The sequence below is a fragment of the Canis lupus genome, chromosome 2 (genome assembly GCF_048164855.1).
Source record: "Canis lupus baileyi chromosome 2, mCanLup2.hap1, whole genome shotgun sequence".
In the NCBI taxonomy this organism is placed as follows: Eukaryota; Metazoa; Chordata; class Mammalia; order Carnivora; family Canidae; genus Canis; species Canis lupus.
Window position 1 is genome coordinate 63,223,232 of NC_132839.1, and position 27,810 is coordinate 63,251,041.

Sequence of the window (27,810 nt, forward strand, 5' to 3'; positions counted from 1 at the left end):
CTGGGAGTTGTAGTCCACGCGCCCGCGTTGCCGCTGCGGGCACACGGCGGAATGACCACGATTCCCGTCAGGCTGCGCGCGGCCGAGTGCCCGGACGCCGCGAGGTGCTGGGCTGGGGGGGAGGCTGCCGGCTGCGCCGGTGACGTCACCGACGCGGTCCGCACCGCCCGGCCACGCCCGCGCAGCTCAGCCTTCTGGGAGTTGTAGTTGGGCGGAAGGGCCGGGCCGGCGCGGGGTTCCGTCGCCCGCGGTGGACGAACTACAGGGCTGGAGCGAGGAGTTCCGCCTCTTTGACAGGCACGCACACGCCCCGGCGCCCTGAGCCCCGCGCCCCGCGCCCCGCCCCCCGAGTGCGGCAGGCTGGCCTGGCCCCCGGGATGCACCAGGCTGGCCGCCCGGCCCTGGCCCGCCGGGAGTGGCCCAGTGACCTTGGTCGGGCTCTGGGTTCGAGAGCGCTTCCTCCACCTGCTGGCTTCGTGACCTTGGGCCGGCCCCCTTGCCCGAGTCCTGGTGACTCTCTGCGCTCCAAAACAGCCTGCCTCGTGGGCTTGGGTGGGGTTCCGGAGGGGCTGGGCCCCGCGGTGCACGGAGCTGCCTCCGGGAGAGCGCGGCTGCGTCAGGCCGGGGCCGCCCCGGGAGGTGAAAGAGCCTGCACAGAACGGCCGTGGCTGGCTGCGCCGGGCCCGGCCCCGCACACCAGCCGGTCGGCGTGGAAGCCCCGGGCCTGCAGGCGCCCTTCGCGAGCCCGCCCTCTCCCTGCACCCCCGCTAAGCCGCCGTCCTGGACTCCTGGTGCCTTGCGACCCGCCAGGGCCCCGGATGGTCCCATTTCTCACGGCCTCGCGTTCACCCACGTCATGGGTTGTGCACCCAGCCAGGCCCTCCCGGGCCTTCCCGTGCTCTGCCCCGCGAGGCCTCAGACGCCCGGGTCAGAAAGGTGAGCTCTCCGCCTGGCCCCTCCTCCTCCCCGGGCCGCCTTGCCCATCACCAGCCAGCCCCAGGTACAGTTCTGCACTTAGGACGAGAGGGGTCCCTTATCACAGTCAACAAGACACCAAAGACATCTTTTCCCCTCTGGTTCTGTGGGTGGTTACAGGGCCGAGATACCGTTAGCTCTGGGCCTGCCCACCCTCGCTCTTTCCCCAGCTGCGATCAAATCAAGCTTCTGCTTAAAGCCCTTCAGGGACTCTACTTGTCAGAATAAAGGCCCCTCACCCCACCCAGAAGGTTCTGGATGACCCTGCCCTGCCGGTGGTGCTCCAGAGTGGGTCTTGGTCAGGTCGCCTGCCTGACACTCCCCAAGATAGGCAAAGTCTTGAACTGCTCCCCACCCCACAGCACCTATGCTTTCCCTTGTCATAGCACGTTGGCACTGAACTTGGATTCCTGATATTCACCAGTATCGCCGGAGAGGTTTAGGGGCCTGAGACGGCATGAGTACCTGCCTCATGCACCTCTGGATCCCAGCCCCTGCCAAGCAAGGGCTGGGCGTACACCAATCCAGTATTTGCTGGATAAATGAATGACATAAATAATGACCACTTGTCAAGCAATTACATACCAGGCTCTCTGCCTGCTGCTGTATCATCTCATCTAACCCACATAACCACTCTTGAGATAGGCACCGTTAGCCCTATATAATGGATAAGAAACTGAAATTCATAGATATTAAGGGATTTGCCCAATGTCATCCTGATAGTAAGAGGTGGGGGCCCAGATGCCAACTCAGGTATGGCCCTGGTGTGACTTTTGGGTTCTGGCTGGGCACAGGGGGGACACAATTGGGATTTCCGCTGAGGATCATGGACAGGGGAAGCCTCCATAGGGAAGTGAACTGAGCCGGAGCCAGTCACTCCCAGAACAAAGGACTTTCAGCAATGCAAGACTCTGGAGCAGAGAAAAGCTCCACATGTCCCAGAAAACTATAAAAGCCACTGTGGCTAAAGCAAGTGAAAATAGCAGAAGAAGCTGCGGGTTTTATTCTAAATGCAGCTGGGAGCCATGGAAGGTTCTGAACAGAGTGTCAGGGTAGGATATCTATTTTTGAGAGAAGTATGGCTGTTGTGTGGAGAATGGATGTCAGGGGAGCAAAACTGGAGTCAGGACACTCATTACAACCTTGTAGTGGAGAGGGTGCTTCGGGCAAACAATGGGTGAAGCAAAGGCAGAAAGCAGTTGTTCTCAACCTTTGTTGTATTTCATTAGCCCCCTCAAGGAAAAATGCATACAAAATTAAGGGGAAAAGTTAAATATTAAGGAATAAGATTTTGTCTGGTAGGGCTGCGCTTTGGAGGGCCACAAACCATTGTAATATCTAAAATTTGTTTCTCTCCTTGAGAATCAGTTTTCACCCCCTTGAGGGGTGCATTACCATCCTCCAGAGAAACAGAACTAATCTCTACGTGTGTGTCTCTGTGTGTGTGTGTGAGAGAGAGAGAGAGAGAGAGAGAGATGATTTGTTATAAGGAATTGGATCACACAGTGATGGAGGCTGGCAAGTCCTGAAATCTGCAGGCAACAAGCTGGAGACCCAGTTGGAGTCCAAAGGCCTGAGAACCAAGAGGGCCAATGGGGTCTGTCACTCCAGTCCAAAAGCCAGTAGGCTGAAGACCCAGGAAAAGCTAATCTTTCAGTATGAGTCCCAAGATAGGAAAAAACCAGTGATCCCGCTCAGAGGTACTCAAACAGCAGGAGTTCCATCTTTTTCTTCTATTCAGGCCCTTTTGTTCTATTTAGGGCTTCAGCTGATTGGAGGAGTCTCTGACATTGGAGAAGGCAATCCTTTCATTCAGTTTACTGATCCAAGCGTTAATCTCATTCTCACGAACACATCCAAAATCATGTTTGACCAAATGTCTGGGCACCCAATAGTCCAGTCAGGTTGACACATAAAATTAATCATCACAAGGGAGAATGCAGGACATAAAGGTGAGAAAGGGTCTTGTTTTCTTAGAAGTAAGAGGAGCTCAGTCCAGCAGGAGCAGGAGTGGTCACAGGGAGGTGTGGCAGGTGACCCTGGAGAGGATTTAGGCTTGGAGGTGGCCACTGAGAGCACTTATGACCCTGGAAATCTCTTAGGACAGACTTGCAGGGAAAGGCAGCATATGTTGGATATATTTTGTAAAAGTGAAGCTTTATTATTTCCATAATGCAGTAAATATCATTGACCAAGCTATGAATCTGTACTAATAACACAGGACAATTTTTTTTTTAAGATTTATTTATTTATTCATGACAGAGAGAAAGAGGCACAGACACAGAGGGAGAAGCAGGCTCTAGGCAGAGAGCCTGATGTGGGACTCGATCCTGGGTCTCCAGGATCATACCCCGGGCTGAAGGCAGCGCTAAACCGCTGGGCCACCAGGACAACTTTTAACCCGAAAATTTAGGTAAGTTAATTATCTCAATTTGTAACCAGTAAACATTACATAATACTGAATCACTACCTAGAAAGCCTTTCCTAATTTCTGGCTTTATTAAGTCTGCAGAAAGAATGGCTAGACACCCCTGCTCAGGCCACTCCTTGCCCCAAGCAGGGCACAGGGAATTCTCTACGGAAACTTACAACGTGGGGATCCCTGAGTGGCTCAGCGCTTTAGTGCCTGCCTTTGGCCCAGGGTGTGATCCTGGAGTCCCGGGATCAGGTCCGCGTAGGGCTCCCCACATGGAGCCTGCTTCTGCCTCTCTCTCTCTCTCTCTGTATGTCTATCATGAATAAATAAATAAAATCTTTAAAAGAAGCTTACATATGAGGATGGGTACACTATTGTTTGGGGATTGCAAAGAATCAGGCAGTTCTTGATACTCCTGCAAAATTGAAGTCTGTAGGTCAATAAGCTTGGCCACAGGGAGCTCCTAATCAGCTTTTACACATGTCACCTGTAAACATGAGAAACCATCAAGGATCACCAGTCATTTAAGAAATGGGTCAAGGGCAGATACAAGAAATGTGTGTGTAATGGGGGCAGGCAAAGAAAGTACTAATGGAAGTACTCAAAATTTTTCAAAAAGCTGTTAATAGCCCGAAAGATATTTAAGCAAGGAGTCTTGGAAACTAAAAATATAGCCAAAATCAAGGAAATTCAGCAAAAGGGTTGCAAGATAGAGTTCAGGAAATTATCCAGGAAATAGAAGATACAGAAAATTACAGAGAAATGAGACTTAGAAGTTCAAACCAGGAGGTTCAAAAACTTTCTGAGTTCTTGGGGGGGGGGGGGAGTGGAGAGAAATAACTTTAGAAAGAAATAATACAATTTATAGGAAATAAGGACTTGAGTGTCCCGATTCAGAGTCCACCAAGGATGGTGACTAATTGTGGAAAGCCAGATATAAACAAAACAGTCTAAAACATACCGAAAGAGGGCAGCCTGGGTGGCTCAGTGGTTTAGCGCCATCTTCAACCCAGGGCGTGATCCTGGAGACCCGGGATTGAGTCCCACATCGGGCTCCCTACATGGAGCCTGCTTCTCCCTCTGCCTGTGTCTCTGCCTCTCTCTCTCTCTCTCATGAATAAATAAATAAAATATTTAAAACATACAGAAAGAGGCGCCTGTGTGGATCACTAGTAGGCCTTCAGCTCAAATCATGATACTGGGGCCCTGGGATGGAGCCCCCCATGTCGGGCTGCCAACTCATTGAGGAGTCTGCTTCTCCCTCTGCCCTCCTCCTGCTTGCTTCTCTCTCTCTCTCTCTCTCTCTCTCTCAATCTTTTAAAAAATAAATAAAGCATAAAGAAAGGAAGTTACATAAAAAAAAAAGGTATCTCACTAAATGTCTTAACAGTAACAACATTCAATGCTAAATAGTGGAGCATGGATTTCAAAATTCTGAAAGAAAATTACAGTGTAGAACTGCATAGTCAGATAACAATTTTGGACATTCAAACTATATTTTACAGGTAAACAGACTGTAACATAGTAACAACAAACCCTAAAGTACTAGTATAGGCATACCTGGGGGTTTGGTTCTAGACTATTGCAGAATATTCTAATAACGTGAGTCAAATTTCTGTCTTCCCAGTGCCTATAAGAGTTATGGCTGCACTATACTATGGTCTGTTGGGTGTGCAATTGCATTTTGTATACCAAAAAGAATGCCCATACTTTAATTTAAAAATACTGTATTGCTAAGAAATGTTAACCATCATCTGAGCTTTCAGTGAGTTGTAATCACTGATCACAGATCACCATAACAAATACCATAATAATGGAAAAGTTTAAAATATTGAGGGAATTACCAAAATGTGACAGACACAAACTGAGCAAATATTCTTTAAAAAATGGTGCCAACCGACTTGCTTGAGATAGGGTTGCTGCAAACCTTTAATTTGTAAACAGCGTAACATATGTGAAGCTCAGTAAAGCAAAACACAATAAAATAAGATATGCCCATAGGTCTATTTCTCACATGCACCTGAGACTGTTAAGTTACCTCTCTTCCATTTTCTGACATGTGACCTCAAAGGTCAGTCACCCTGTCTCGACCATGATGGAGAGGGCTTGGAAATTAAAAATATAACAAATTATAAAATAAGGCCAACAGTAGGGTTGCAAGATAGATTATCCAAAAAGTAGAAAGACATATGGAAAATAGAGAAAAAAGTTCAGTAGAGGAGGCAGGATGACTTCCTAGTAGTGGTTAAAGAAAAAAAAAAAATCAAAAACTAAAAAACAAACCAAACCAAACAAAAAATCTGAACCAGCTCTGTCCTCTTAAAACAGGACAACGGAAGCCCGTGAGGAAAAGTAGCACCCGACATTTTAAGTTATTTGATGTCTGTAATCAAGGTAGAAAAGTGGATACATGGCAGGTGTGATAGAACATATAACAGTCATTACCTGATACAGGAAAAATGTGGATGCATGCCTAATTATCGGTTTAACTAGGATGTCTATGTATACACACACAATATAAGAAAAACACAGTATTTGGGGAATTGGAGTGCTATTTAACACATAGGACTAGGATCCAGTTTTCCCTGAGTGTTTTCCAGCTCTTAGGACGCTGGGCTGTGAGGATTTGTGTGAAAAGAGGATACTACCATGGAGTCTTCTGGGGTGGAGAGACAAAACTGACTTAGGGTTACAACTGCAGAGAGTGGGATGAGTCAATCACTGAACCCGATTGTTTTTCTCTGAAGACACTGCCAGATTCTTGCAGTCTGCAGGCAAGAAGCTAAGAGACAAAGCTTCTGAACAAAGACACGGAGAAGCAGAGGAAAGGTTCTGGCAGTCTCACCAGGCTGAGAAGACGAGGATTATAGGTCAGAACTAAACAGAGAGAGGTGCCCTGGTGCCCACTGGGAAGTGAACCACCAGTAGACAGAGTTTGCTGAATTGCAATATGGCTTTAATACAGCTTAGTGTGAATGAGGCTGAGGGCACTGGCACCTGCTCTATTTACCTAGCAGAGTAAGGTATCTGTAGCCACTACCATTCCTTGTGCACAAGTTCAGCCTTCAGTTAAAAATTTCCTGGCTTGTCAAGGCACAGGGCCTTTTGACTGAAAATAAAAACACAAATGACTATAAAAACCTGTAGGTGAGTCACATACTGGAGTTAGTAGGCAAAAACTGTAATTAACATGCTCAAGAAAACAGAGAAAAAGGTGCAAAAAACATGAAATAATGGAGAATTTCACCTGGGAATTGAAATCTATAAAAGTACTGGATAAAACTAAAAGATTAGACACAACAAGAGGACCAATGAACTGGAAGATAAATATAAAACATCCTAACTAGAAAAAAAAAGAAGTGATAAAACAGAAAAAAAGATGAAGAAATAGATCACACACAGTTGAAGGTCTAACAATGTGTAATCAGAGAATAAGGCAAGAGAATACCACAGAAGCAGAGCTCTCCAAAGCTGATGCCAGACACTAACCCGTTTCAAGGGTCTCTGTGAGTCTCAACTAGGATAAATACAAGCAAATCCACACCTAAGCACATCATTATCAAACTGCTAAAAACAAAGACAAAGAAAAATGTTAGCCAGAGAAAATATTCACTTCTCTTCAGACATGACAGCTAGCTGCAGTAGAAATGAAGCTGGAAGACAATGGAATGACCTAGTTGTTATATACTCACACACACATGAAATTGGATATACACAGGATTTTCTACCTATATAGAGATATAACCTTATTTATACTTTTTTCATTTAAACATATATTCATTTTAAATTTTTAAATTGAGTTGTCTCATTTTTTTTGTTCTTGTTGAATTGTAGGAGCACTGTAAATATTCTGGTTCTTGGTATCTTAGCAGATATTCCAAGCAGATGATAGGCAAAAATCCTCTCCCATTCTGTGAGTTGTCTTTTCACTGTTATTATCCTTTGAGGCATAAAAGTTTTTAGTTAAGTCAAATGTATTTTTCTTTTTGTTGTATTTTTGGTGCTACATTTAAGAAACGATTGCCAAAGCCAAGAAAAATATAATACAGAATTTACCACTTGAATCCTCAAGTGCACACACTGTACAAGTTGTTTTTAACTTGCCTCTATGTTTTCTTCTATGATTTTTTTTTAAAGTAAGCCCTAGACCCAATGGGGGCTTGAACTCTTGACCCTGAGATCAAGAGTGGCATGCTCCACTGACCACACACCCCCTTCTAAGAATTTTACAATTTTAGCTCTTAAATTTAAATCTTTGATCTATTTTACATTAATTTTTGTATATGGTTTAAAGATTCAACTTCATGTTCATGCATGTAAATATCCCATTTTCCAAGCACCATTTGTTGGAGACTTTTCTTCATTGAATGGTCCTGAAACTCTTATTGACAACCATTTGACTACAGAGGTGAGGGTTCATTTCTGGACTCTCAATCTTATTCATCTATATATTAATCCTTATACCAGCCCCCCATACTGTTTAATTCCTGTACCTTCCTACATTTTCAAATTGGGAAATCTTCCAACTTTGCTCTTTTTCAGGATGGTTTTAGCTATCCTGAGTCCTTTGAAATTCCATACAAATTTTAGGATTTTTCCATTTCTATATAAATTGCCATTTTTTTTAAGATTTTTTTTTTCCTTGAGACACACAGAGAGAAAGAGGCAGAGACACAGGCAAAGGGATAAACAGGCTCCTCGCAGGAAGCCCAATGCAGGACTCTATCCTGGATCCTGGGATCACGCCCTGAACCAAAGGCAGACACTCAACTGCTGAGCCACCCAGGTGTCCCAAAATTGCCATTGGTTTGAGAGGGACTGCACTGTTGTATATTGTTTTGGATAGTTTTGCCATCTTAACAATAGTAAGCCTCTCAGCCCAGGAGCATACGAGGTCTTTCTCAAGTTCATTTCTTTCAGCAAGGTTTTGTAGTGATTTCTTTCAACAATGTTTCAGTGTACAAATTTTATACCTAATTGGTTAAATTTATGTGTAAGGATTTTATTCCTTTTGATGCTACAAAAATGGAACTTGAACTTCCTTTTCATTTTTTTAATTTATTTATTCATGAGACACAGAGAGAGAGAGAGAGAGACAGACAGGCAGAGAAGCAGGCTCCATGTAGGGAGCCTGACATGGGACTTAATCCCAGGTCTCCAGGATCAGGTCCTGGGCTGAAGGTGGCGCTATACCGCTGAGCTACCTGGGCTGCCCTAACTTCCTTTACAGATTGACCAGTGTATTCACTTACTGATGAATTCATGTCCTGCAGCTTTGCTGCATTCACTTATAAGTTCTCACAGTTATTTACGTGTATTGTGGGGTCTTTAGTTTTCTACTGCTGTGCCATCTACAGATACTCTTCCTCCTTCATTCTCAATGTATCTTTTCCTTCTTTCTTGCCTGACTGCTTTAGCTTGGACTTCCAGTACTGTTGGGCAGAAGTGATGAAATAAAGCATTTGTCCTGTTCCTGATCTTAGAGGAAAAGCTTGGTCTTATCACTGAACATCTTCACTGTGAGCTTTTATTCATCTATGGCCTTTATTGTATTGAGGTGCTTCTTTTCTGTTCCTGGTTTGTTGAGTGTTTTTATCATGAAAAGGTGTTGGGAAACACTTGTTCTGCCATGAATTGAGGTGATCATGTGTGTTTGTTTTTTTCCCTAGTCTATTAACGTAGTAATTGCCTTGATTCCCATAGGTTGAGCCACTCTTGCATTCCTTGGGAAAGACCCACTTGGTTATGGTGTGTAACGTTTCTAATATGCTGCTAAAGTCAGTGTGTTACCCATCTGTTGAAGACTTTTGCATCTATGTTGAGATATTACCCCAAAGCTTTCTTTTCCCATAGTGTCTTTGTGTGGCTTTGGTATCAGGATAATACTGACCTTATAGAATGACTTAGGAAGTGTTCTCGAATTTTTTTGAAGAAATTATGGAGAAAAGTAGTATACTTTACATGTTTGATAGAATTTACCCGTGAAACCATCTGGTAAATGGGCTTTTCTTTGTATGGATTTTAAATACTTCAATTTCACTTTTCATAGGTTTACTCGTTATTTTCTATTTGGAGTCAGTTTTGGTAGTTTTATTTCTAGGAATTTATCCATTTCATCTAGGTTATCCCATTTGTTGGCATACAGGTGTTCTTATTAGTCTTTTATAATCCTCCCTACTTCTATAAAGCTCAGTGATGTCCTTTCATTGATTTTAGTAATTTAAATCCTTTTTGCTTTATCAATCTAGCTAACCACATCTCAATTTTGTTGATCTCAAAGAAACAACTTCTATGTCCCTGGTTTTGTTTTCTATCATTCATTTCACTTATTTTTTACCATTACCTTTCTTCTGCTAGCTTTAGGTTTAGTTTGCTCTGCTTTTCTTTGTTCCTTAAGACATACAACTAGGCTATTGATTTGACCTTCTACTGTAATATATATATATTTATAGCTATAAAGATCCTCCGAGCACTGTTTTCACAGTATCCCATAAGTTCTGTTGTTTTCATTTTCATTCAAGTTATTTTCTAATTTCCTTTGTGACTTCTTTGACTCACCAGTTGTTTGAAAGTGTGTTGTTTAATATCCACTTATATGTGAGTTTTCCTGAATGTTCATATCCTGTAACACAGTAATTTCACATTTAAGTATATACCCAACAAGTATGGGAGCAAAGCTGCCCCCAAAAGACATACCGAATGTTCACTCTGGGCCATTAATGGCCAAAGCACCTAAATGACTGGAAGAATGGATAAACTGAAGCATAGTCATCTCATGAAATACTATATACAAGTGAAATGAATAAACTACACAGCATGAATCTCACAAATATGATACTGAACAACAGAAGCCACCCAAACCCAAATACATATTGAAGACTTTGATCTATTTTAAGTTCAAACAACAGGTAAAACAAAATTATGGGGGGATTCCTGGGTGGCTCAGTGGTTTACCGCCTGCCTTCGGTCCAGGGCATGACCCTGGAGTCCCGGGATCGAGTATATGACTTAGGACTCCTGCTAGTGTTACAGATGGAACACTAGCTCCCTGCATGGAGCCTGCTTCTCCCTCTGCCTATGTCTCTGCCTCTCTCTCTTTGTGTCTCTAATGAATAAATAAATCTTAAAAAAAAAAAATATGATTAAGGTTGCATTTTTTGGGGAATTAAATTATAATTATAGTCAAAGGAGTGATCTCCATAAAAATCAATACCTTAAATCTTAAAAAAAAAAAAAAAAAAAAGCTGGCAAGAATAAGGCTTCAAAATTACACCTACAAAGGATTTAGATACTGGAATTTACACATGCAGAACATAAAACTGAGAAATCTCTAATTTTTTAATATCTTTTTTTTTTAAGATTTTATTTTTTTATTCATGAGACACAGAGAGAGGCAGAGACATTGGCAGAGGAAGAAGCAGGCTCCCTATAGGGAACCTGATGTGGGAACCTGGGATCAAGTGAGCCAAAGGCAGATGCTCAACCACTGAGCCACCCAGGCACCCGAGAAATCTCTAATTAAAAAGGGAAGGCATAAATATTAATGATAAAAAAGATGCTACAGAGATTAATTAGCTCATAAGGGATAATGAAGAACTTCATGCCAAAAACTTGTAGAGATGAAATGTATGAATTCCCAGAAACCAGCAACTTAACAAAACAAAAATGTGCATAATTCTCAAGCATTTGAAAAAAAATCAAATCAGTATTTTAAAATCTTTCCTCAGTGAAAACAACAATTCAGAGATCTTATTTATAAATAAGTTCTATTTCAGTCAAGGAATACCAGTTAGGATACAGAAAATCTCTCATCTCTTTGTAGGGAACTCACACTACTTTGAAACCAAAATCTGGCAAAGACAGTCTGAGAAAAATCATAGGTCATTTTAACTATACATAAACATGCATTTCAAAAAACCTTAAAACCAAATATTAGCAACACAAGGTAAGTAATATATAGAAAGAAAACATCACAACCAAGGTGGATTTATCCAAGAAATGCAAGGTCTTACGTGGAGAAAAAAAAAATAATAATAAAGGATTGTACTGTAAGTCCCCTTGCCTTTCCCTAGAACTATTTCAAACCTTGAGGACTGCAGCTCACTGTCCCTTCTTGCTCTCCTGGAACTCCTGTACCTGACCTTTACCTTTTGACTTTTTACAGGCTGGGGGGGGGAGGGGAGGGTGGGAGAGAAGACAGTCTCCCTCAAGGAATGTACACCCCAAGAGGGCAGCGATATACATGGTTTCTCAATACCTGCCAGAACCAGGTGCAATACCAGGGCATTACAAATGTGCAGTGAATGTTCAAATTAACTGCATTTTCCTCTGATCTGACTTGTCTCCAACTGAAGGTAGGGCCTCTCAGCTAAAGGAGGCCAGCACATTCACCTTTTTTTTTTTTTTTTTTACCTCTGGGGCCACTCAAGAAGTGAAAGAAGCAAGCTTAGCCATCACCAACTGCCTGGGAATCCCAAGCTCACTCCTGGCACTGATCATATAAGGTATTGACTAGTAGCATACCATGCCCTCCCGGGCCCCCACTCCAGAGTGGAAGGCAACTGGGTCTGAGTGGTTGGGGCAGGGTGTGCACTGCACTGTCAAATTCCCGGTCCATCTAAGTCCATGCTGCTTGGAGCCCCTCCTTTGAGCTGGTACTGGTCCGCCCCACAGCCAGGCTTGGTTCTTACGACTGAGCTGAGGATGCTGCTTGACTAAGAACTCCAGGACCTGGACTTGTGGTTCCACTCCAAGAATGACCTCTCACCTGCTAGTTTCTGGATCAGTAGCCAGACAAGCAACTTTCCTGCACACACTGATGAAATATGCTAAACTGGAGTCAGAGAGGAATCACACATCTTGAGTAAAAGGGAAGAAAATCTATCCCAGAGAGCAAATTAATGCAAAAAAGAAATCTGGTTCAAATTAATGGTTTTATTTCCATCTGTAACACTAGCAGGAGTCCAACAGACTGATGTACATGGATATAGTTTAAATGTAACAAAGAAAGATTTGAACTATGTACAATGAAGAAAGGAAAATGATTTTTTATCAATCTTTTCCTATTTTGCAGTTTCTGAATGGTAGAAACTCAACATTTTTTCCCCAATTTAATTTAGCATGAAGGAATACAACCTTTATGATCAACCATTTGTCCTTAAGCACAAAACTTAAAGGAGATTTTGGCTGCATGGCGGTCTTGGTTTCTGAAGTCTGGGTACTGCTGGAACCTAACAAAAGAGTTTCCATGAAGCCCAGAAGGAACTTAATGGCAATGACGTCCAAATAGAGGGCAGACATACCTAGCATCGTGCCGATGAGAAATGATGTCCTGCCCTCCTTGACTCCAAGTAGAAAATTACTTTCATCCAAATTAACTGGAAGTGAGCCAAAGTTAAAAAGTCAGAATGAAGAATAAAACAAATTTCTTTTCACATACAGGAGGGACACTCCTTCAGCCCCGTTTAAAGTGAATTCTGTGCCGAGTCCCTGCTCCTTCAGAAAGATAAACTGAAGGTCAGTTATTGCTAGCAAAGCCAGAGGAGGCCCTGTTCCCACCTTGAAGATGTTTCACATGAAGAGGCTGTTGGTTTGGCTTAAAACCCTCTGAAGAAGGAGGGTGCAGAGGCAGAGGCAGGTTGACACAGCAAGGCCTCACTCCCACTAGCTGCCCCAGGCCCTGTGCTGTGAGAGGCAGCTCAGGCCACCCTGCTGCCTCCTCCAGGACCAAGCAGAGCATGTTATCTGGCTGCCCTGGGGAGAAGAGGCCACCATACTTTGCCAACCAAACCTATGGAGCAGTCAAAAGCCCAAAGGATCAAAGCCTATTGAAGGCCGGAAGAGCAGCTTCTAAAATGAATGTCAGTTGGTGTGGGGGTGGGGGTTAAAGCCGAAGGCAGAGCCCAGCTAACATCAGGTGGGCCAAATTCTCTGAAACTCTGGGCAGCCATGACTTGGACAACAGCATGGACATGGGTGGCTGGTAAGGCCACAAGTACTGCCACCACCTCCCAGTATTTATGCTTGAGTAGACATTAGGCAGTGGGAACTGAGGACCAGAGGGCATGTGGCAAACACAGGATAGATCTTATCAGAAAACAGAGAGGATACCTGACCACATGTCTGCCCAAAGTACCTAGCATGGCCTGTGCCAGGTGAAAAGCTCTGGGACACGGGTTAAGTTCCTGAGAACAGGTGGCAGGTAGGACTGGGTGGGACAGGCACTGCTCCACAGGCACCACGAGGACTCTGAGGAAACACTTCCAGTGCTACATCTCCTGGGCTGCTGAGAAGTAGACAAAGAACAGGCTTTATTGCACATTTCGTTCTTAGGAAACTGGGAATTGCCCTGTAGAGATTCTCCTGACCTGCAGACCCCCCTGCACATTGATGCTAGGGTACAGGTGGGATCACGAGTAACCTCTGACTCAAGGGAAGAGTCCAGTGGTGGGTCTTTCCAGGGCCATGCTCACAGCCGGGATCCTCAGGCCGGATGGACCTTGTTGGGCTTGGTCACCATGGCGCTTGCCCAGGAGAGCTGGGCGGACCTGCCTGCTCTCTGACCAGGACCAGCCCCTGGCGATACTGCCACGAGGAAGCTGGGACAAACTTTCCAGATGGGGAGAATTTCTTGCAAACGTGCATATTCCAGAAAGAGGCTGGAATCATGATTCTTGGTTCCAATGTGTCTAACTCCCTCTCTCCTACCCTGGAAGCAAACCGCCCAGAGTAGTAGAGATGTAGATCCTGGCCTGGGTGGGCCCTGGCTCCAGCTCCACAGCAGTAAACTGGAGGCAACGAAAGGGTCTAAGTGGGGTTTGGAAACAAAAGAGCAGTTTACATATCAGATGTTGGTTTTGAAATAGTCTTTTCGAGCTCGGGGTATTGAGGCAGAGAACCCACGAAAGGCTGTGTGGAGAACCCAACAGGCTGTCTGTCCATCCATCTCTCCCAAGCAGCTCTCCACACTTCATATATAAATGGGGTGGTATCGTTTGTGGTTGATCTTTTTCCTGCAAGTCGGGCAAGTGTTAGCATTCTTAAGGGCATCGCGGAGGCACTGGCTACAAAAGACGTGGCCACATTCTGTAGAAACAATGAGACGTCCGTTCTGTACAATCTAGAAAACATAAAAAAAAAAAAAAAAAAAAGAAACAGCTTTTGTGTGTGCCCTGGTCCCAGAGCAGCAACAGTCCCCAGAGAACCCTACTTCTGCTGAGCTGAGAGGAGGAAGGGCTAGGCAGGTCCGGAGAACTGAATATACCCACCTGCTCTGCGGTGTCAGGCAAGCATGAGCAGGGCCTCTGAAGCTGAGAGCAGAGGCAGGAGCCACTCTCCTGGCAGCCATGGCCCAAGAGTGTTGGAGGGACCCTGGATGCCTGAACCCACAGGGGCAGCGTTGGACAGCTCAGGAGCCATAGTAAGCACAGGGGTGGGGAACACGAGGGCCAGAGCTGGAGGCTGCAGGGCCCAAGAAGAAGCTGGCACATTCTCCCCTCATACACAGAGATGTGTGACAGGCCAGAGCAGAGGCAGCAAATCCCACCAAAGGAGAAGACCTTCTCTCTCATCTAATTCTTTCACAGAAGCCACGTGGAAACCAGGAGCAAGGAAGTTTGCTTACCTCAGAGTACCCGTCCATGCAGATTGGACAACTGACAGTACCAGAGGGCCTAAAATCATAGTGCTTCATGTCAGTTCCTTGGCAAACTCAAACATTCAATTACTGTAAATGGCTTCATATAAGCAGCCCATACCTTAGCAGAGGCACTAGGCATTTACAGAAAGGCCAATGGCCCCAATGGGGTACAGGAAGGAGGCAAGAGGGGAATGAAAAGTACACACAACCAGAGGTGCCCTGTCACCCCTGCCTCCCTGTCTGGGGCAGGAGCTGTGCCTAGCACCTCCAAGCATTCTTGCTGCAGATCACAGAGAGCCAGTGGATCTGTTCTTCACAGCAGGTGGTGCCGTATGTGAACAGCCCAGGGCAAGTCCCATCCACCCTGACAGTGCCAGACACAGACTTGTCCCACTGGGAATGGTTGAACTAGCTCTGAATCCAGACCCACCTGCACCCAGTTGCTGGGCACCTGCACAAGACCTTCGTGAGCCACGGGTGCACAGAACTTGGGAAAGGTCCCGTATTTCCAACACCCTACACCCCTGAGAAATGGTGGGGGTGGGGGGGGAGGATCCCCACTCCAGGATGCAAGTGGTCCCACGGGGCCAGAAGCATCTGGTGAGGCAGCAAGGCTTTCGGAGTGCTGGTACCTGAGTCCTGTGGCTGCCTCCTCCCTTGTGTTTCTGGGAGTGTGGGTGGTCACGTACACGTCTCTGTCCCTGGACAGCTCCTCGTCATCACTGCTCACCACACAGCTGTCAGCATGGTCCTGGCGTGGCCGCCTTGCGTTCCTCCGTGGCCGCCTCCTCTCTAAGGTGTGAATCCATGCTCAGGGCAGGGTTCCTAGCCCTGTCACCTCCCTAACCCCTTCCCGCCAGGGAAAGGCCAGTCCCAGACCCGAGAGACCACTGTCCTGTCTTCCCAGAAGAAGCCCCATCCCTGCCATGAGCAGGTGTCAGAGCTGTGGGGCCATCTAAAGTCTCTAAGGTGGTTAGCTTTCTCCAAAATCCAACGAGCTCAGCACTAGGGGTACTGTCTCCCCAGCAAACACAGAGCACTAATTGCAGGGGTGTCCCGCCCAGCATTTTTGTCCCCACAGGCCTGCCAAGAACTTCAGCATTGCACCCCTCACCCACATCACTTCTGTATCCAAACCCAATGAAAGAGAGAAGAAACCACTCACCGTCAACAATCTTTTAAAAAAAGGAAGAAAACAAAAGAGAAAGACACAATCAGTATGACATAAAATTCTCTGTATTTTTAAAAACTTATCTTAAATGATAAAATTGAAGCATTTTTAAATTTCAAATGCAAAATCCTCAGGGTACCAGTTAAGCCCTCCCACAGAATGGGATACATGCTGCCCTGTCCAGCACCGATGGGAGATCTGTACACCTCTCCACTCAGGCCCATCCCAGGTGCCCACCAGGTGCTGGGTGAGTCTGGGAGCTGCTGGCCTGGTGACCTGGGGAAGTTACTTACCCACTGGGGGGTGCCAGCTTCCTCTTCTGGAGCACAGAGGCACCAGTGCCCACAGCTCCCCCTACTGTTGCGAGGACTACACAAGATAACAAACATCTTGGGGCACTAGGGACGGGACTAGCTTACTAGCTCCACAGGCTCCTCATGTCCGGGTGCACCAGTGACAGGAATCTTATGTTCCAGATAGGCTACTGCCAAAGGTGGAGCCTTCCTGGGAGGAGGGTCTGCAGTGCTTATGATAGGGAATAATCAAATAATTGAAGTGTGACATGCAGGGACCAATGAGTGGCACACCAAGGACCAAGATCAATCTGATTCCATGTTCTCCAGGCTGACAAAAAAGCTACTGAGCAGTCGACAAGGCCATCATCTGTTCACTCATAACCTACACTAGGACTATTTTTGCTACAATGGTTTCACACCACATCTCTTCAGCCCCCTGAATTCCTAGACCTGTCTCTACAGCATCACCAGAAGCACACCTTTTCCCTCTTGCTTGCCACAGGCCATCAACCACCTCAGGAAAGCCCTCCTGATAGCTGTTGAAAGGCCCTTGGAGAAACTGGAAGCTCTCTCCAGCCCAAGTCCCTTGTGGCAGGGACTGTGAATACGAAGTAAGCTCCCCCTACCCAGGGAAGCACATTCGGAGGCCATCCCAGTTGCTGGAACTGTGTGGTGGCAGACGTGGTGGGCAGTATGAGAGACTGTCATGGCAGAGGTCGTGGTGTATGAAGCCCAGGGCCCCCTCCTTGGCAAGGGGCTGTTATAGCATTTCTTGGGACCCAGAGAGATCAAAACCCCTGGCCTCCTGCTCCAGCCCTTCTGCTTGGGCCAGAAGGAACAGCTTCTAGGATGGATCAAGGCTGAGATGTCTGGAGTTATTCCTAGAGACCTGCTCCTCCAACCTTTTCAAGACCAAGCAGTAGCTCTTTCTATGTATTAAAATCCATGTGCTTTAGAACCATCACAGTGGATTCAGTTTTCCAACCTGAACCCTGACAGATACAAACAGCCATCCCAGGAAAGAAGAAGGTCTAAGTAAGCATAAAGGTCTTCATTTTGCAGATGAGAACACGACCCACAGGCAGAGCTACTAAAGGCACTTCCCCCACCCCCTAGAAGAGGCTGGATGGACTGTGCAACTATGAAATTGAGGGGACAGCAATCTCATCACTGGGATTCTTAACTGGAAAAAAAGCTTGGGCTGACAAGAGATGAAGTCCTTATGAGGTCTATAAAAGGAGGGCTCTGAATTTAGCCAAGAACAAAAGGAAAACCTGCTGTAGGCAGGGATGACTCTAGCCTTCTGGCACTCCAACACTGCCTCACCTCCTTTGGTCAGGACGGGCCATTTAATGAGGTGTGGACACACCTGGAAGGGAACACAACGCTGCTGGCTGCCCAGCAAGCGGTGTGTGGGAACCGGGTCTCCATGGGCTCTCGTGAATCAGAACCAGCTTGCTTCCAGAAGTGCCAGGCTCGGGCCAGACCTGAACCCCCAGGGAGGTACAGACGCTGCCTCCTCCCCAAGGCTCAGGATGGGAGCTCCTCACATAATTACTGGGTAAGTGTAGTGGCCAGAAAGCTATCCTCACTGCTGAGGACGCTGTCTCTGTCTTTTAACAGAAAAGCTCAGGGAGGAAGGTCCTCATCCTAAGTGTAGAAAACAATGGAGCCACAGCCTGGCCTCCTAGCTCCCTGCCCTTGGCACCTCTGTGCCCACATCCTGGCTGAGCGACAGGCGACACTGCAACCAGTGGTCCCTCCAGCCAACAGCTGAACCACATCAAATTCCAGAACCTCTGTAGGCATCTGCAGGCACTCTGGAATGGCCCTTCCTCGTGCCTGGAGCCCTGCAGGTAGCATAGTGCTTACCCGGAACAAGAGATGGGGGTGGGATGGAGGGTAGGGGATGGGCAGGAAGCTCTGAGGATTCTCCTCTGGAAGGGAGGCCTTTAAAAGAAACAAAATACCAACACCCCAAACCCCTGGTCTGAATAGCTGAGTCAGTACTGCAACAAGGGGCTTGAGATCAGACCTGCACATCCCACTTCCCCTTTAGGTCTGTTTTTTCTTTCTTAAGTATGGAATAAACCACAGGTCAGAGCACTGACACATATGACAGGTCTGGAGAAAGGACAACCCACAGAAGACACCTGGTGTCACTTGCTTTCACACCAGGGTTCACACATTGACTCCGGGCCGCTCACCTGAAGGCCCTCTGGGCTCCTGAAACACAGCCTCAGAATTCCTCCAAGTCCTGACATCCATGTCACAGGCTCCTGGTCAGTGAGGGAGGACAAGCCCCTCTACCACCAGGACACAAAACCCCAGGCATTCTAGGTACCTCCTGGGGCTGCAAACAATATGCTGAGTGAAATAATAGGACAAACCAAGCAGAAGTCCCTGAGGTCCTCTGTATGCAAGCAGGCCCCTCACATTCCTAAAAATGCTCAGCCAGCCAAAAGCTCTGCAAGCCACTTGATTTAGACAGCCTCCTCACTTGGCTTCACAGGTTGCTGCACTGGAAAAACATCTACCTCCACCTACTGGCTCCTCTCTAGGTCCAGTGGTTGCACACAGCATGCAAGTATACATTCCTGTTACTGTTGCCGTGCCAGGAGTACCAGGAAAACCGGTTCTCACATTAACGTTCCAGTCAAAGTAAGTAGTTCCTATCTGATTGCATGTACAACTCTTTCCCCAAATTCCTGGATGTGGTGACCAAGCCCTTCTTTTTTCACACACGTTTATGTTCATTCACAGTCATTCTAGCCGGCACTGGGTGCCCCTCAGGCCCTAGACTATTCCCATGGAGACAGAGAAAGAGAAGCCTCTGTCCTTGCTGCAAGGGAGCTTCAGTTAAGGAAACCTGTTGCAGGCAGGGATGACCCCAGAATCAAAAAAAACTAGGCAGATACGGAATGTAACACAAATCACATGACTCACTGGTACATTATGAAAACAGACCAAAAAGAGATTCCAGGGAAACCGACCTGACTTAAAAAAAAAACACTCTTTAAAAACAACACTGGGCACCCCAGGTGGCTCAGCGGTTTAGCACCACCTTCAGCCCAGGGTCTGATCCTGGAGTCCCACATCAGGCTCCCTGCATGGAGCCTACTTCTCCCTCTGCCTGTGTCTCTGCCCCCAGCCCCCCCATCTGTCTCTCATGAATAAATAAAATATTTAAAAAAAATAAAAATAAAAAGATAAAAAACAACAACACTTTTGAAATTCAGTGAGGGGAAGCAATCTAAGCAAATACCATTTTCAGTATCTTCCCCTCTTAAAGACTCAATTTCTTAAAGATAAGGAGCACATCTTTTCTATCAACACGCCACCCCCTATAGCCAGAGTAGAGGATGACATGGTGCAAATGCTCATGTAAAGGGCACCTGGCTGGTTCAATTGATTAAGCAGCTGCCTTCAGTTCAGGTTATGATCCCAGGATCCTGGAGTCCCAGGATAGAGCCCCACACCAGACTAAGCCCAGTGTCAGGCTCCCTACTTAGCTACAAGTCTGCGTCTCCCTCTTCCTCAGTCCTCAGCTCCTGCGAACACACACGTGCTCTCTCAAAATGTTTTTTAAAAAGTGGCCTGATCATAGATCAATGGAACAGAATAGAGAACCCAGAAGTGGACCCTCAACTTTATGGTCAACTAATATTCGATAAAGGAGGAAAGACTATCCATTGGAAGAAAGACAGTCTCTTCAATAAATGGTGCTGGGAAAATTGGACATCCACATGCAGAAGAATGAAACTAGACCACTCTCTTTCACCACACACAAAGATAAACTCAAAATGGATGAAAGATCTAAATGTGAGACAAGATTCCATCAAAATCCTAGAGAAGAACACAGGCAACACCCTTTTTGAACTCGGCCACAGTAACTTCTTGCAAGATACATCCACAAAGGCAAAAGAAACAAAAGCAAAAATGAACTATTGGGACTTCATCAAGATAAGAAGCTTTTACACAGCAAAGGATACAGTCAACAAAACTAAAAGACAACCTACAGAATGGGAGAAGATATTTGCAAATGACATATCAGATAAAGGGCTAGTTTCCAAGATCTATAAAGAACTTATTAAACTCAACACCAAAGAAACAAACAATCCAATCATGAAATGGGCAAAAGACATGAACAGAAATCTCACAGAGGAAGACATAGACATGGTCAACATGCATATGAGAAAATGTCCTGCATCACTTGCCATCAGGGAAATACAAATCAAAACCACAATGAGATACCACCTCACACCAGTGAGAATGGGAAAATTAACAAGGCAGGAAACCACAAATGTTGGAGAGGATGCGGAGAAAAGGGAACCCTCTTACACTGTTGGTGGGAATGTGAACTGTGGTGCAGCCACTCTGGAAAACTGTGTGGAAGTTCCTCAAAGAGTTAAAAATAGACCTGCCCTACGACCCAGCGATTGCACTGTTGGGGATTTACCCCAAAGATACAGATGCAACGAAACGCAGGGACACCTGCACCCCGATGTTTCTAGCAGCAATGGCCACAATAGCCAAACTGTGGAAGGAGCCTCGGTGTCTATCGAAAGATGAGTGGATAAAGAAGATGTGGTTTATGTATACAATGGAATATTACTCAGCTATTAGAAATGACAAATACCCACCATTTGCTTCAACGTGGATGGAGCTGGAGGGTATTATGCTGAGTGAAGTAAGTCAGTCGGAGAAGGACAAACATTATATGTTCTCATTCATTTGGGGAATATAAATAATAGTGAAAGGGAATATAAGGGAAGGGAGAAGAAATGTGTGGGAAATAGCAGAAAGGGAGACAGAACGTAAAGACTGCTAACTCTGGGAAACGAACTAGGGGTGGTAGAAGGGGAGGAGGGCGGGGGGGTGGGAGTGAATGGGTGACGGGCACTGGGGGTTATTCTGTATGTTGGTAAATTGAACACCAATAAAAAATAAATTAAAAAAAAAACACAAACAAAAAAAATAAAAAATAAAAAATAAAAAGTGGCCTGAGGGCACCTGGGTGGCTCAGAGGTTGAGCATCTGCCTTTGGCTAAGGTCATGATCCCAGGGTCCTAGGATAGACTCCCAGCCATCAAGCTCCCTATGAGGAGCCTGCTTCTCCCTCTGCCTAGTCTCTGCCTCTCTCTCCGTGTCTCTCATGTGTCTCTCTCATTTTAAATAAAAAGGTATCTAAAAAAATATGTGCTCAAACTAAAGGGAATATGATAATCCAGAGGGAAAAAAGCACAGAAGATTCTTAAAAAACCAAAGTCTACTTGTGAAAGCCTCAAGGAGAAACCAAAGCTCAGGCAGGACCTGTGGGGGCAGGTCATTCAGTCAAAGCCAGCCACCTCTTGCAGTCTAGGCTCAAAGAAAGTCTCAGGAACTATCAAAGAACACACAGCCTATATTTTCTGACTAATAAAGCAATAATTAAAAGAATCAGTAACAACAAAAAGGAAATAAAACACCACATGTTTGGAAGTTAAAAAATACAAATTTGATAAATATGTGGAATTGAATATAAAATACTTATAACAAAACCTGTAGGATATAGCTTAAAAATATAAGACATTTACTGGAAAAAAATGATGAAAATTAGTAAGTTAGAAAGACAGCAAAATAAACTCAAGGAAAAAAAAAAAAAACAGCAATCCTAAATGAAAACAAACTTACAGGACAAAGATCCACAAAGCTAAAACTTGGTTCTCTGAAAAATCTAATAAACTTCTGGTTATGCTAAACAGAAAACACAAACAACCAACATCAGAAATGAAAAAAGAGACATCATTACAGATTCCACAGTGTATACATTAAGACATCACAGGGAGATCCCTGGGTGGTTCAGCGATTTAGGGCCGCCTTTGGCCCAGGGCGTGACCCTGGGGACCCGGGATCGAGTCCCACGTCTGGCTCCCTGCAGGGAGCCTGCTTCCCCCTCTGCCTATGTCTCTGCCTCTCTCTGTCTCTTCTTGAATAAATAAATAAAATCTTAAAAAAAAAAAAAAAAAGACATCACAAACATTTACACCAATAAAGCTGAATATTTTAGACAAGATCAACAAACTCTAAAAAAACCTGAGGCTAGGTACCTTCACTGTGGATTTCTACCAACTTGCAAAGGAAGAAGTTAACTCCAAGATTACAAATCTTCTGGAGGACAAATAAACGGTGCCTAACTCACTTTTGTATCAAAAACCTCATAAGGAATGTGTACAAGATAAAAATTACAAATCATCATACTGATAAAATAGATATGAAAGTCGTATATATAAAACAGTAAAAAAAAAACTGTAGCAAACAGAAACTGGAAATATATAAAAAGATCACAATGTTTTATTAGTTTAATACTAAAAACCAATGTAATTTTCCACTTCAATGTATGAAAGGGGAAAATTTCTTTTGTGCAAGTGTTAAAATTCAACATTGAGGAGCACCTGGGTGGCTCAGTCAGTGAATGCAGTCCAGCAACAGGCTCCTTGCTAAGTGAGGAGTCTGCTTCTCTCTCTCCCTCTGCTTGTGTGCTCTCTCTCAAATTAATAAATTTAAAAAAAAAAATAAAATTCAACATTGATTTTTTTTTTTACTATTTTTAATTTTATTTTATTTTTTAAAGATTTATTTATTCATGAGAGAGGCAGAGACACAGGCAGAGGGAGAAGCAAGCTTCATGCAGGGAGCCTGATGTGGGACTTGATCCCCAGACTTCAGGTTCACACCCTGAGCCAAAGGCAGACACTTAACCGCTGAGCCACCCAGGAATCCCAACATTGATTTTTTTTAAAAGAGGAAGCACAATTTATATTATTTATTTGAGAGACAGTGAGCACATGCGCATGTACATAAGCATAGGGGAGAGGGGCAGAGGGAGAAGTGAAGCTCAAGCATACTCCCTGCTAAGCACAAAGTCCAAATGCTGGATCCCACAACCCTGAGATCATGACCTGAGCTGAAATCAAGAGTTGGATACTCAAATGACTGAGCCATCCAGGCATCCCAAATTCAACATTAATTCTTGAAGAAACTTGCAGACCAACAGGAAATAAAGGGGAACTTCTCCAATCTGAATGAAGGGCATAAACAACAGCAGCAATAAAACCTACCAGAGAGAGCTTATTTAATGGTCAAAGTCTGAAAGGAGTCCTTCAGATTTGCGATGAGACAAAAATGTCCAGGACTGACACTACTTTTATTCAGCCAGTGCTGAGTTTTCTTTAGCCAGTGTGTTAAGGGGGGAAAAAAAAGGAAATTAAGAGAGAACTAAAATTTATTGTGTACAGAAATCCAGAAGATTTACAGATTAAGAATTGCTGGATTGAAAAATAGAGATAAAATTAATTGTGTTTCTTTATACTGGTAAATAATTTAAAAAAATACAAACTTTATAATAATTCCATTTTTAATAGCTTCCTAAAATACTATGTATCTAGGAATAAATCTTTTTTTTTTTTTTAAAGATTTATTTACTTGAGAGTGAGAGAGTACATGCACAAGCACAGAGGGAAGGGGAGAAGACGACTCCCCACCGAGCAGGGAGACTGATGTGGGGCTTGATCCCAGGACCCTGGGATCATGGAGCCAAAAGCAGATGTTCAACTGACTGAACCACCAAGATGTCTCAATGAATAAATCTTCTAACAAAAGACTTGCAAAACCATCATAAGGAACACTGTAAGACTTTACTAAAAAGAGCTGAAGACCCCACCTCATGGGGCACCTGGGTGGCTCAGTCAGTTGAGCATCTGCTCTTGGCTCAGGTCATGATCCCAGGGTCCTGGGACCAAGCCCTGCCTTGGGCTCCCTACTCCGTGGGAAGCCTGTTTCTCCCTCTGCTTGTGCTCATAAGCTCTCCCTCTGACAAATAAATAAATAAAATCTTTTTTTTTTTTTTTTTAAAAAAAGGACCCCACCTCAAACTACACACAAAAGGCAATTCATGTAGATTAGTCACTTGTGGAAGGCAAGATAGTAAAACTCAGGATATAGGAACAGACTTTTATATCCAAAATAATAAATTCAACTGTATTAAAATTAACTTCTGTACATAAATTGAAAAGAGCAGACCCCCTCAGAGGAAGACACAAAACCTAACTAGTGGTATCCTACTTATCACTGATAAAGAATTCCTAAAACAAGACAAAAACAAGGCAGAAAGGGGCACCTGGCTGGCTCAGTCAGTAGAGCACGCAGGTTTTGATGTCAAAAAGTTCTGAGTTCAAGGCCCATGATGGGTATAGAGCCTACTTTAAAAATGTCTAGAAAAACAGAACAAAACAAAACCCGTAAGCCAGACAACCAAATGGAGAAGACAAGGGGTTGCTCTGTTCTAGATCAATTTCTTTGGCTAATGTAAAAATTCTATGTACAATATGTGTGTGAAAAAAAATATATATATATAAAAGATTTTAACAGGCACTTCATGGAAGATGAAAACAAGCTACCACCACCACCAGACTGCCAGGAGTAAAGTGGGAGGGAGCACGTGGAGGAGAGTACACCGAAAACAGTGGAAAGCATGTGAGTGAGCACAATCCTGTTAAAACAGTTTGCCATCAATCTAGTAAAAGTCAAAGATACACATGCCCAGGGATCCAGCAGCGATGGCCTTTTTTTGGGTCCACAATGCCCAAAATAAAAGTTAATTTGTAGAGAAAATGCCTAAGCAAAGATGTATGAAGTCTTAATCCTATGGCATTTTTTAGTTCTACTAATTCACTGGGGGCTCTGGAGTCTTTAGAGAGTGGGAAGGACACAGTCTGTGAAGTTCCTTCACTAAAGTTGTGAAGCCAAGCCTGGATCAGGATATACAGAGTCCAATCTTCAAGATACAGAGCTGGCTACTCCCAAGCAGGGCTGAAGAGGCACACATGGCCTGTTCCCACAGATTCTGGTTGAACTGGTAAAAATAACCGCAATTTGGGAACAGATCACATTTATCCATACACACACTGCGGCAGGCAAGGCCTGGGGTCACCCTGAATTTAAAATTCACCTCCTTGCCCTGAGTCAGTACTACAATTTTTTCCAAGTAGATATGCTTAGAGTGAGAACTTCAGCCTCACATGTATTTCTCACTATAAATTTAAAAACTGGCATTTGAATTTATTAAAATAAACAACAAAAAGTAGAGAATGAGTAGAATCAGAGGTGCTATAAAGTCCAAAGCAATTATTTTATAGCTGGGAACCTGAGACCACGGTAAGCTAACTTCTATGATTAAAATGACCAGTACACCTGGGACCAGAAAGCCAAGACCCCTACTTCCCAGACTGGTCCCTGCTTTCCCCATCGCCGGCCTCTGGCCAGCCATCCACTCCCAGGACAGCTCCCCCAACCCATTTACATCTCCTGATGGCTCTCCATGCCCAGGGAAACACAAAGAAGCCCAGCAGGAAGGGCAGTCTAATTAATAGTAATAATAATAATAATAATAATAATAATAATAATAATAAATCATCCAAGGCATGAAAACAACTTTATTTTTTTTTATTTTTTATTTTTTATTTATTTATGATAGTCATACACACACAGAGAGAGAGAGAGAGAGAGAGAGAGGCAGAGACACAGGCAGAGGGAGAAGCAGGCTCCATGCACCGGGAGCCCGACGTGGGATTCGATCCCAGGTCTCCAGGATCGCGCCCTGGGCCAAAGGCAGGCGCCAAACCGCTGCGCCACCCAGGGATCCCGAAAGCAACTTTAGATGGCGTGTCACACAACAGAAGTCAATCACTGCCTCCTTGAGGGCTGGAAGGTCTTTTTTTTTTTTTTTTTAAGATTTTATTTATTTGAGAAACAGAGAGGCAGAGACACAGGCAGAGGGAGAAGCAGGCTCCATGCAGGGAGCCCGACATGGGACTCGATCCCGGGTCCCCAGGATCACACCCTGGGCCAAAGGCGGCACTAAACCACTGAGCCACCTGGGATGCCCGAGGGCTGGAAGGTCTTAGAAGCAGAATCCTCCCAGGGCTGCAAGTGGGGACTGAGCATCAGAGAAAATACGGGCAAATACGAGCATTAGCTGCCTTTCCTTTGGGATGGGGTATTTTTATGTGTATGTGTGCCTGTATGCGTGTTTATACAGACACACCACAGGACACCCTGGCAGTTTTCAATCAAGACCCAAGTCTAAACCTAAAATCTGTCAAGACAGTTCCCCATCATCGCCCTTTTCTTTTTTTTTTTTTTTTGAGTGAACAATTTTCATTGAAACCTTCTTTTCTTTTAAAGAAGATTGAAGGGACCAAAAAAAAAAAAAAATTAAAGAAGATTGAAGGGATGCCTGGGTGGCTCAGTGGTTGAGCATCTGCCTACAGCTCAGAGTGTGATCCTGTGTTTCCGAGATCAAGTCCCACATCGGGCTCCCTGCAGAGCCTGCTTCTCCCTCTGCCTGTCTCTGCCTCTCTCTCTCTCTGTGTCTCTCTCGTGAATAAATAAATAAAATAGATAGATAGGTAGATGATAGATAAAAAGTTTGAAGCTTCTCAGCACAACCCTATTCTGAGTTTGTAAGCACAATCAGAATACGGCCAGAATAGTGGGCTCCAAGGCCAGAGGAGACTCAGCTTCTACCAGCTCCATCCTCGGCAGCACCTACCTCCCACTCACTCCACTCCACAAACTGCACATCAGATCAGAAATTGCTAAAGAGGCACCCTTGAGAGGCAGATGTAGCTTTCAGGTACAGGTCTGTGGGCTGAGCAGACACCAGGACCCACACACAGGCGTACCCCCACATTGTATAGCGGGTCTGAGGGAACCACTCCTCTACATGTCCTCCACCCAGACCAGGTCTCCTTCCTTGAGGGCCAGCCAGGGCAAGTGTGCTCTTTGCCAGGGTCCAAAGCTGGTGCCACAGGAAGGGGGCACCAGCAGCTTCCCAAGCCCCATCCTCCCTAGAATCACAACACAACCAAGCCTCCCAGCAGTGATGCAGGATGCCTGCATCCTCTGAGGCAGCTGTGCCTCCAGACTTCCCAGCGGCAGTGCCAAGTACGTATCCTCCCCCACCCCCCAGCAGCTGTGAGGATGTAACACATTTACTGGGCACCACCCTAGGTGCTAGGCACTCAAATACAGGATGATTTTTAAGCCTCACGATGCCCTACTGGCATGGAAGGCATGTCCCCATTCAGAGTGAATGAGGCTAAGTAACTTGCCCAAGGTCACATAGGTGGTACACAGTATAGAACAGGGGACTACAGAGGCAGGCTCTTGGGGTTCTCCCCACACGGCTTCCCTGACAGCTGGGGCCAAACCAGGGTCACACAGATTTACGGTCCATAGGCAACAAAGCCACAACAAATGATTTTCCAGAAAC

General features: G+C 45.1%; 1 protein-coding gene and 1 long non-coding RNA gene across 6 annotated transcripts in view; one reads left to right on the forward strand and one right to left on the reverse strand.

Moving 5' to 3' along the window:
• Positions 1-345: 345 nt before the first annotated feature.
• On the forward strand, positions 346-26,222 carry LOC140620240 (uncharacterized). Of its 3 annotated transcripts, none has more exons than XR_012020028.1 (4): positions 346-936; positions 3,238-3,388; positions 11,821-19,157; positions 24,906-26,222. It is a non-coding gene; the product is annotated as an uncharacterized lncRNA (long non-coding RNA). The 3 variants fall into 3 exon arrangements; XR_012020029.1 differs by lacking the exon at positions 24,906-26,222 and having other exon boundaries at positions 11,821-11,895; positions 19,009-19,157; XR_012020027.1 differs by lacking the exons at positions 11,821-19,157; positions 24,906-26,222 and adding an exon at positions 3,481-3,744.
• Positions 12,306-27,810, reverse strand: part of RNF4 (ring finger protein 4) — a 38,028-nt gene continuing 22,523 nt past the window's right edge. For 2 of the 3 annotated variants that reach the window (XM_072804154.1, XM_072804160.1), the window contains exon 5: positions 15,701-16,204. In XM_072804154.1, coding sequence (XP_072660255.1) covers positions 15,872-16,204 — 333 coding nt within the window. In that variant the 3' untranslated portion in view covers positions 15,701-15,871. Of the gene's footprint in view, positions 14,511-15,014; positions 15,064-15,661; positions 16,205-20,138; positions 20,145-27,810 lie in introns of those variants that run through there. The other variant, XM_072804161.1, reaches the window with a different exon arrangement.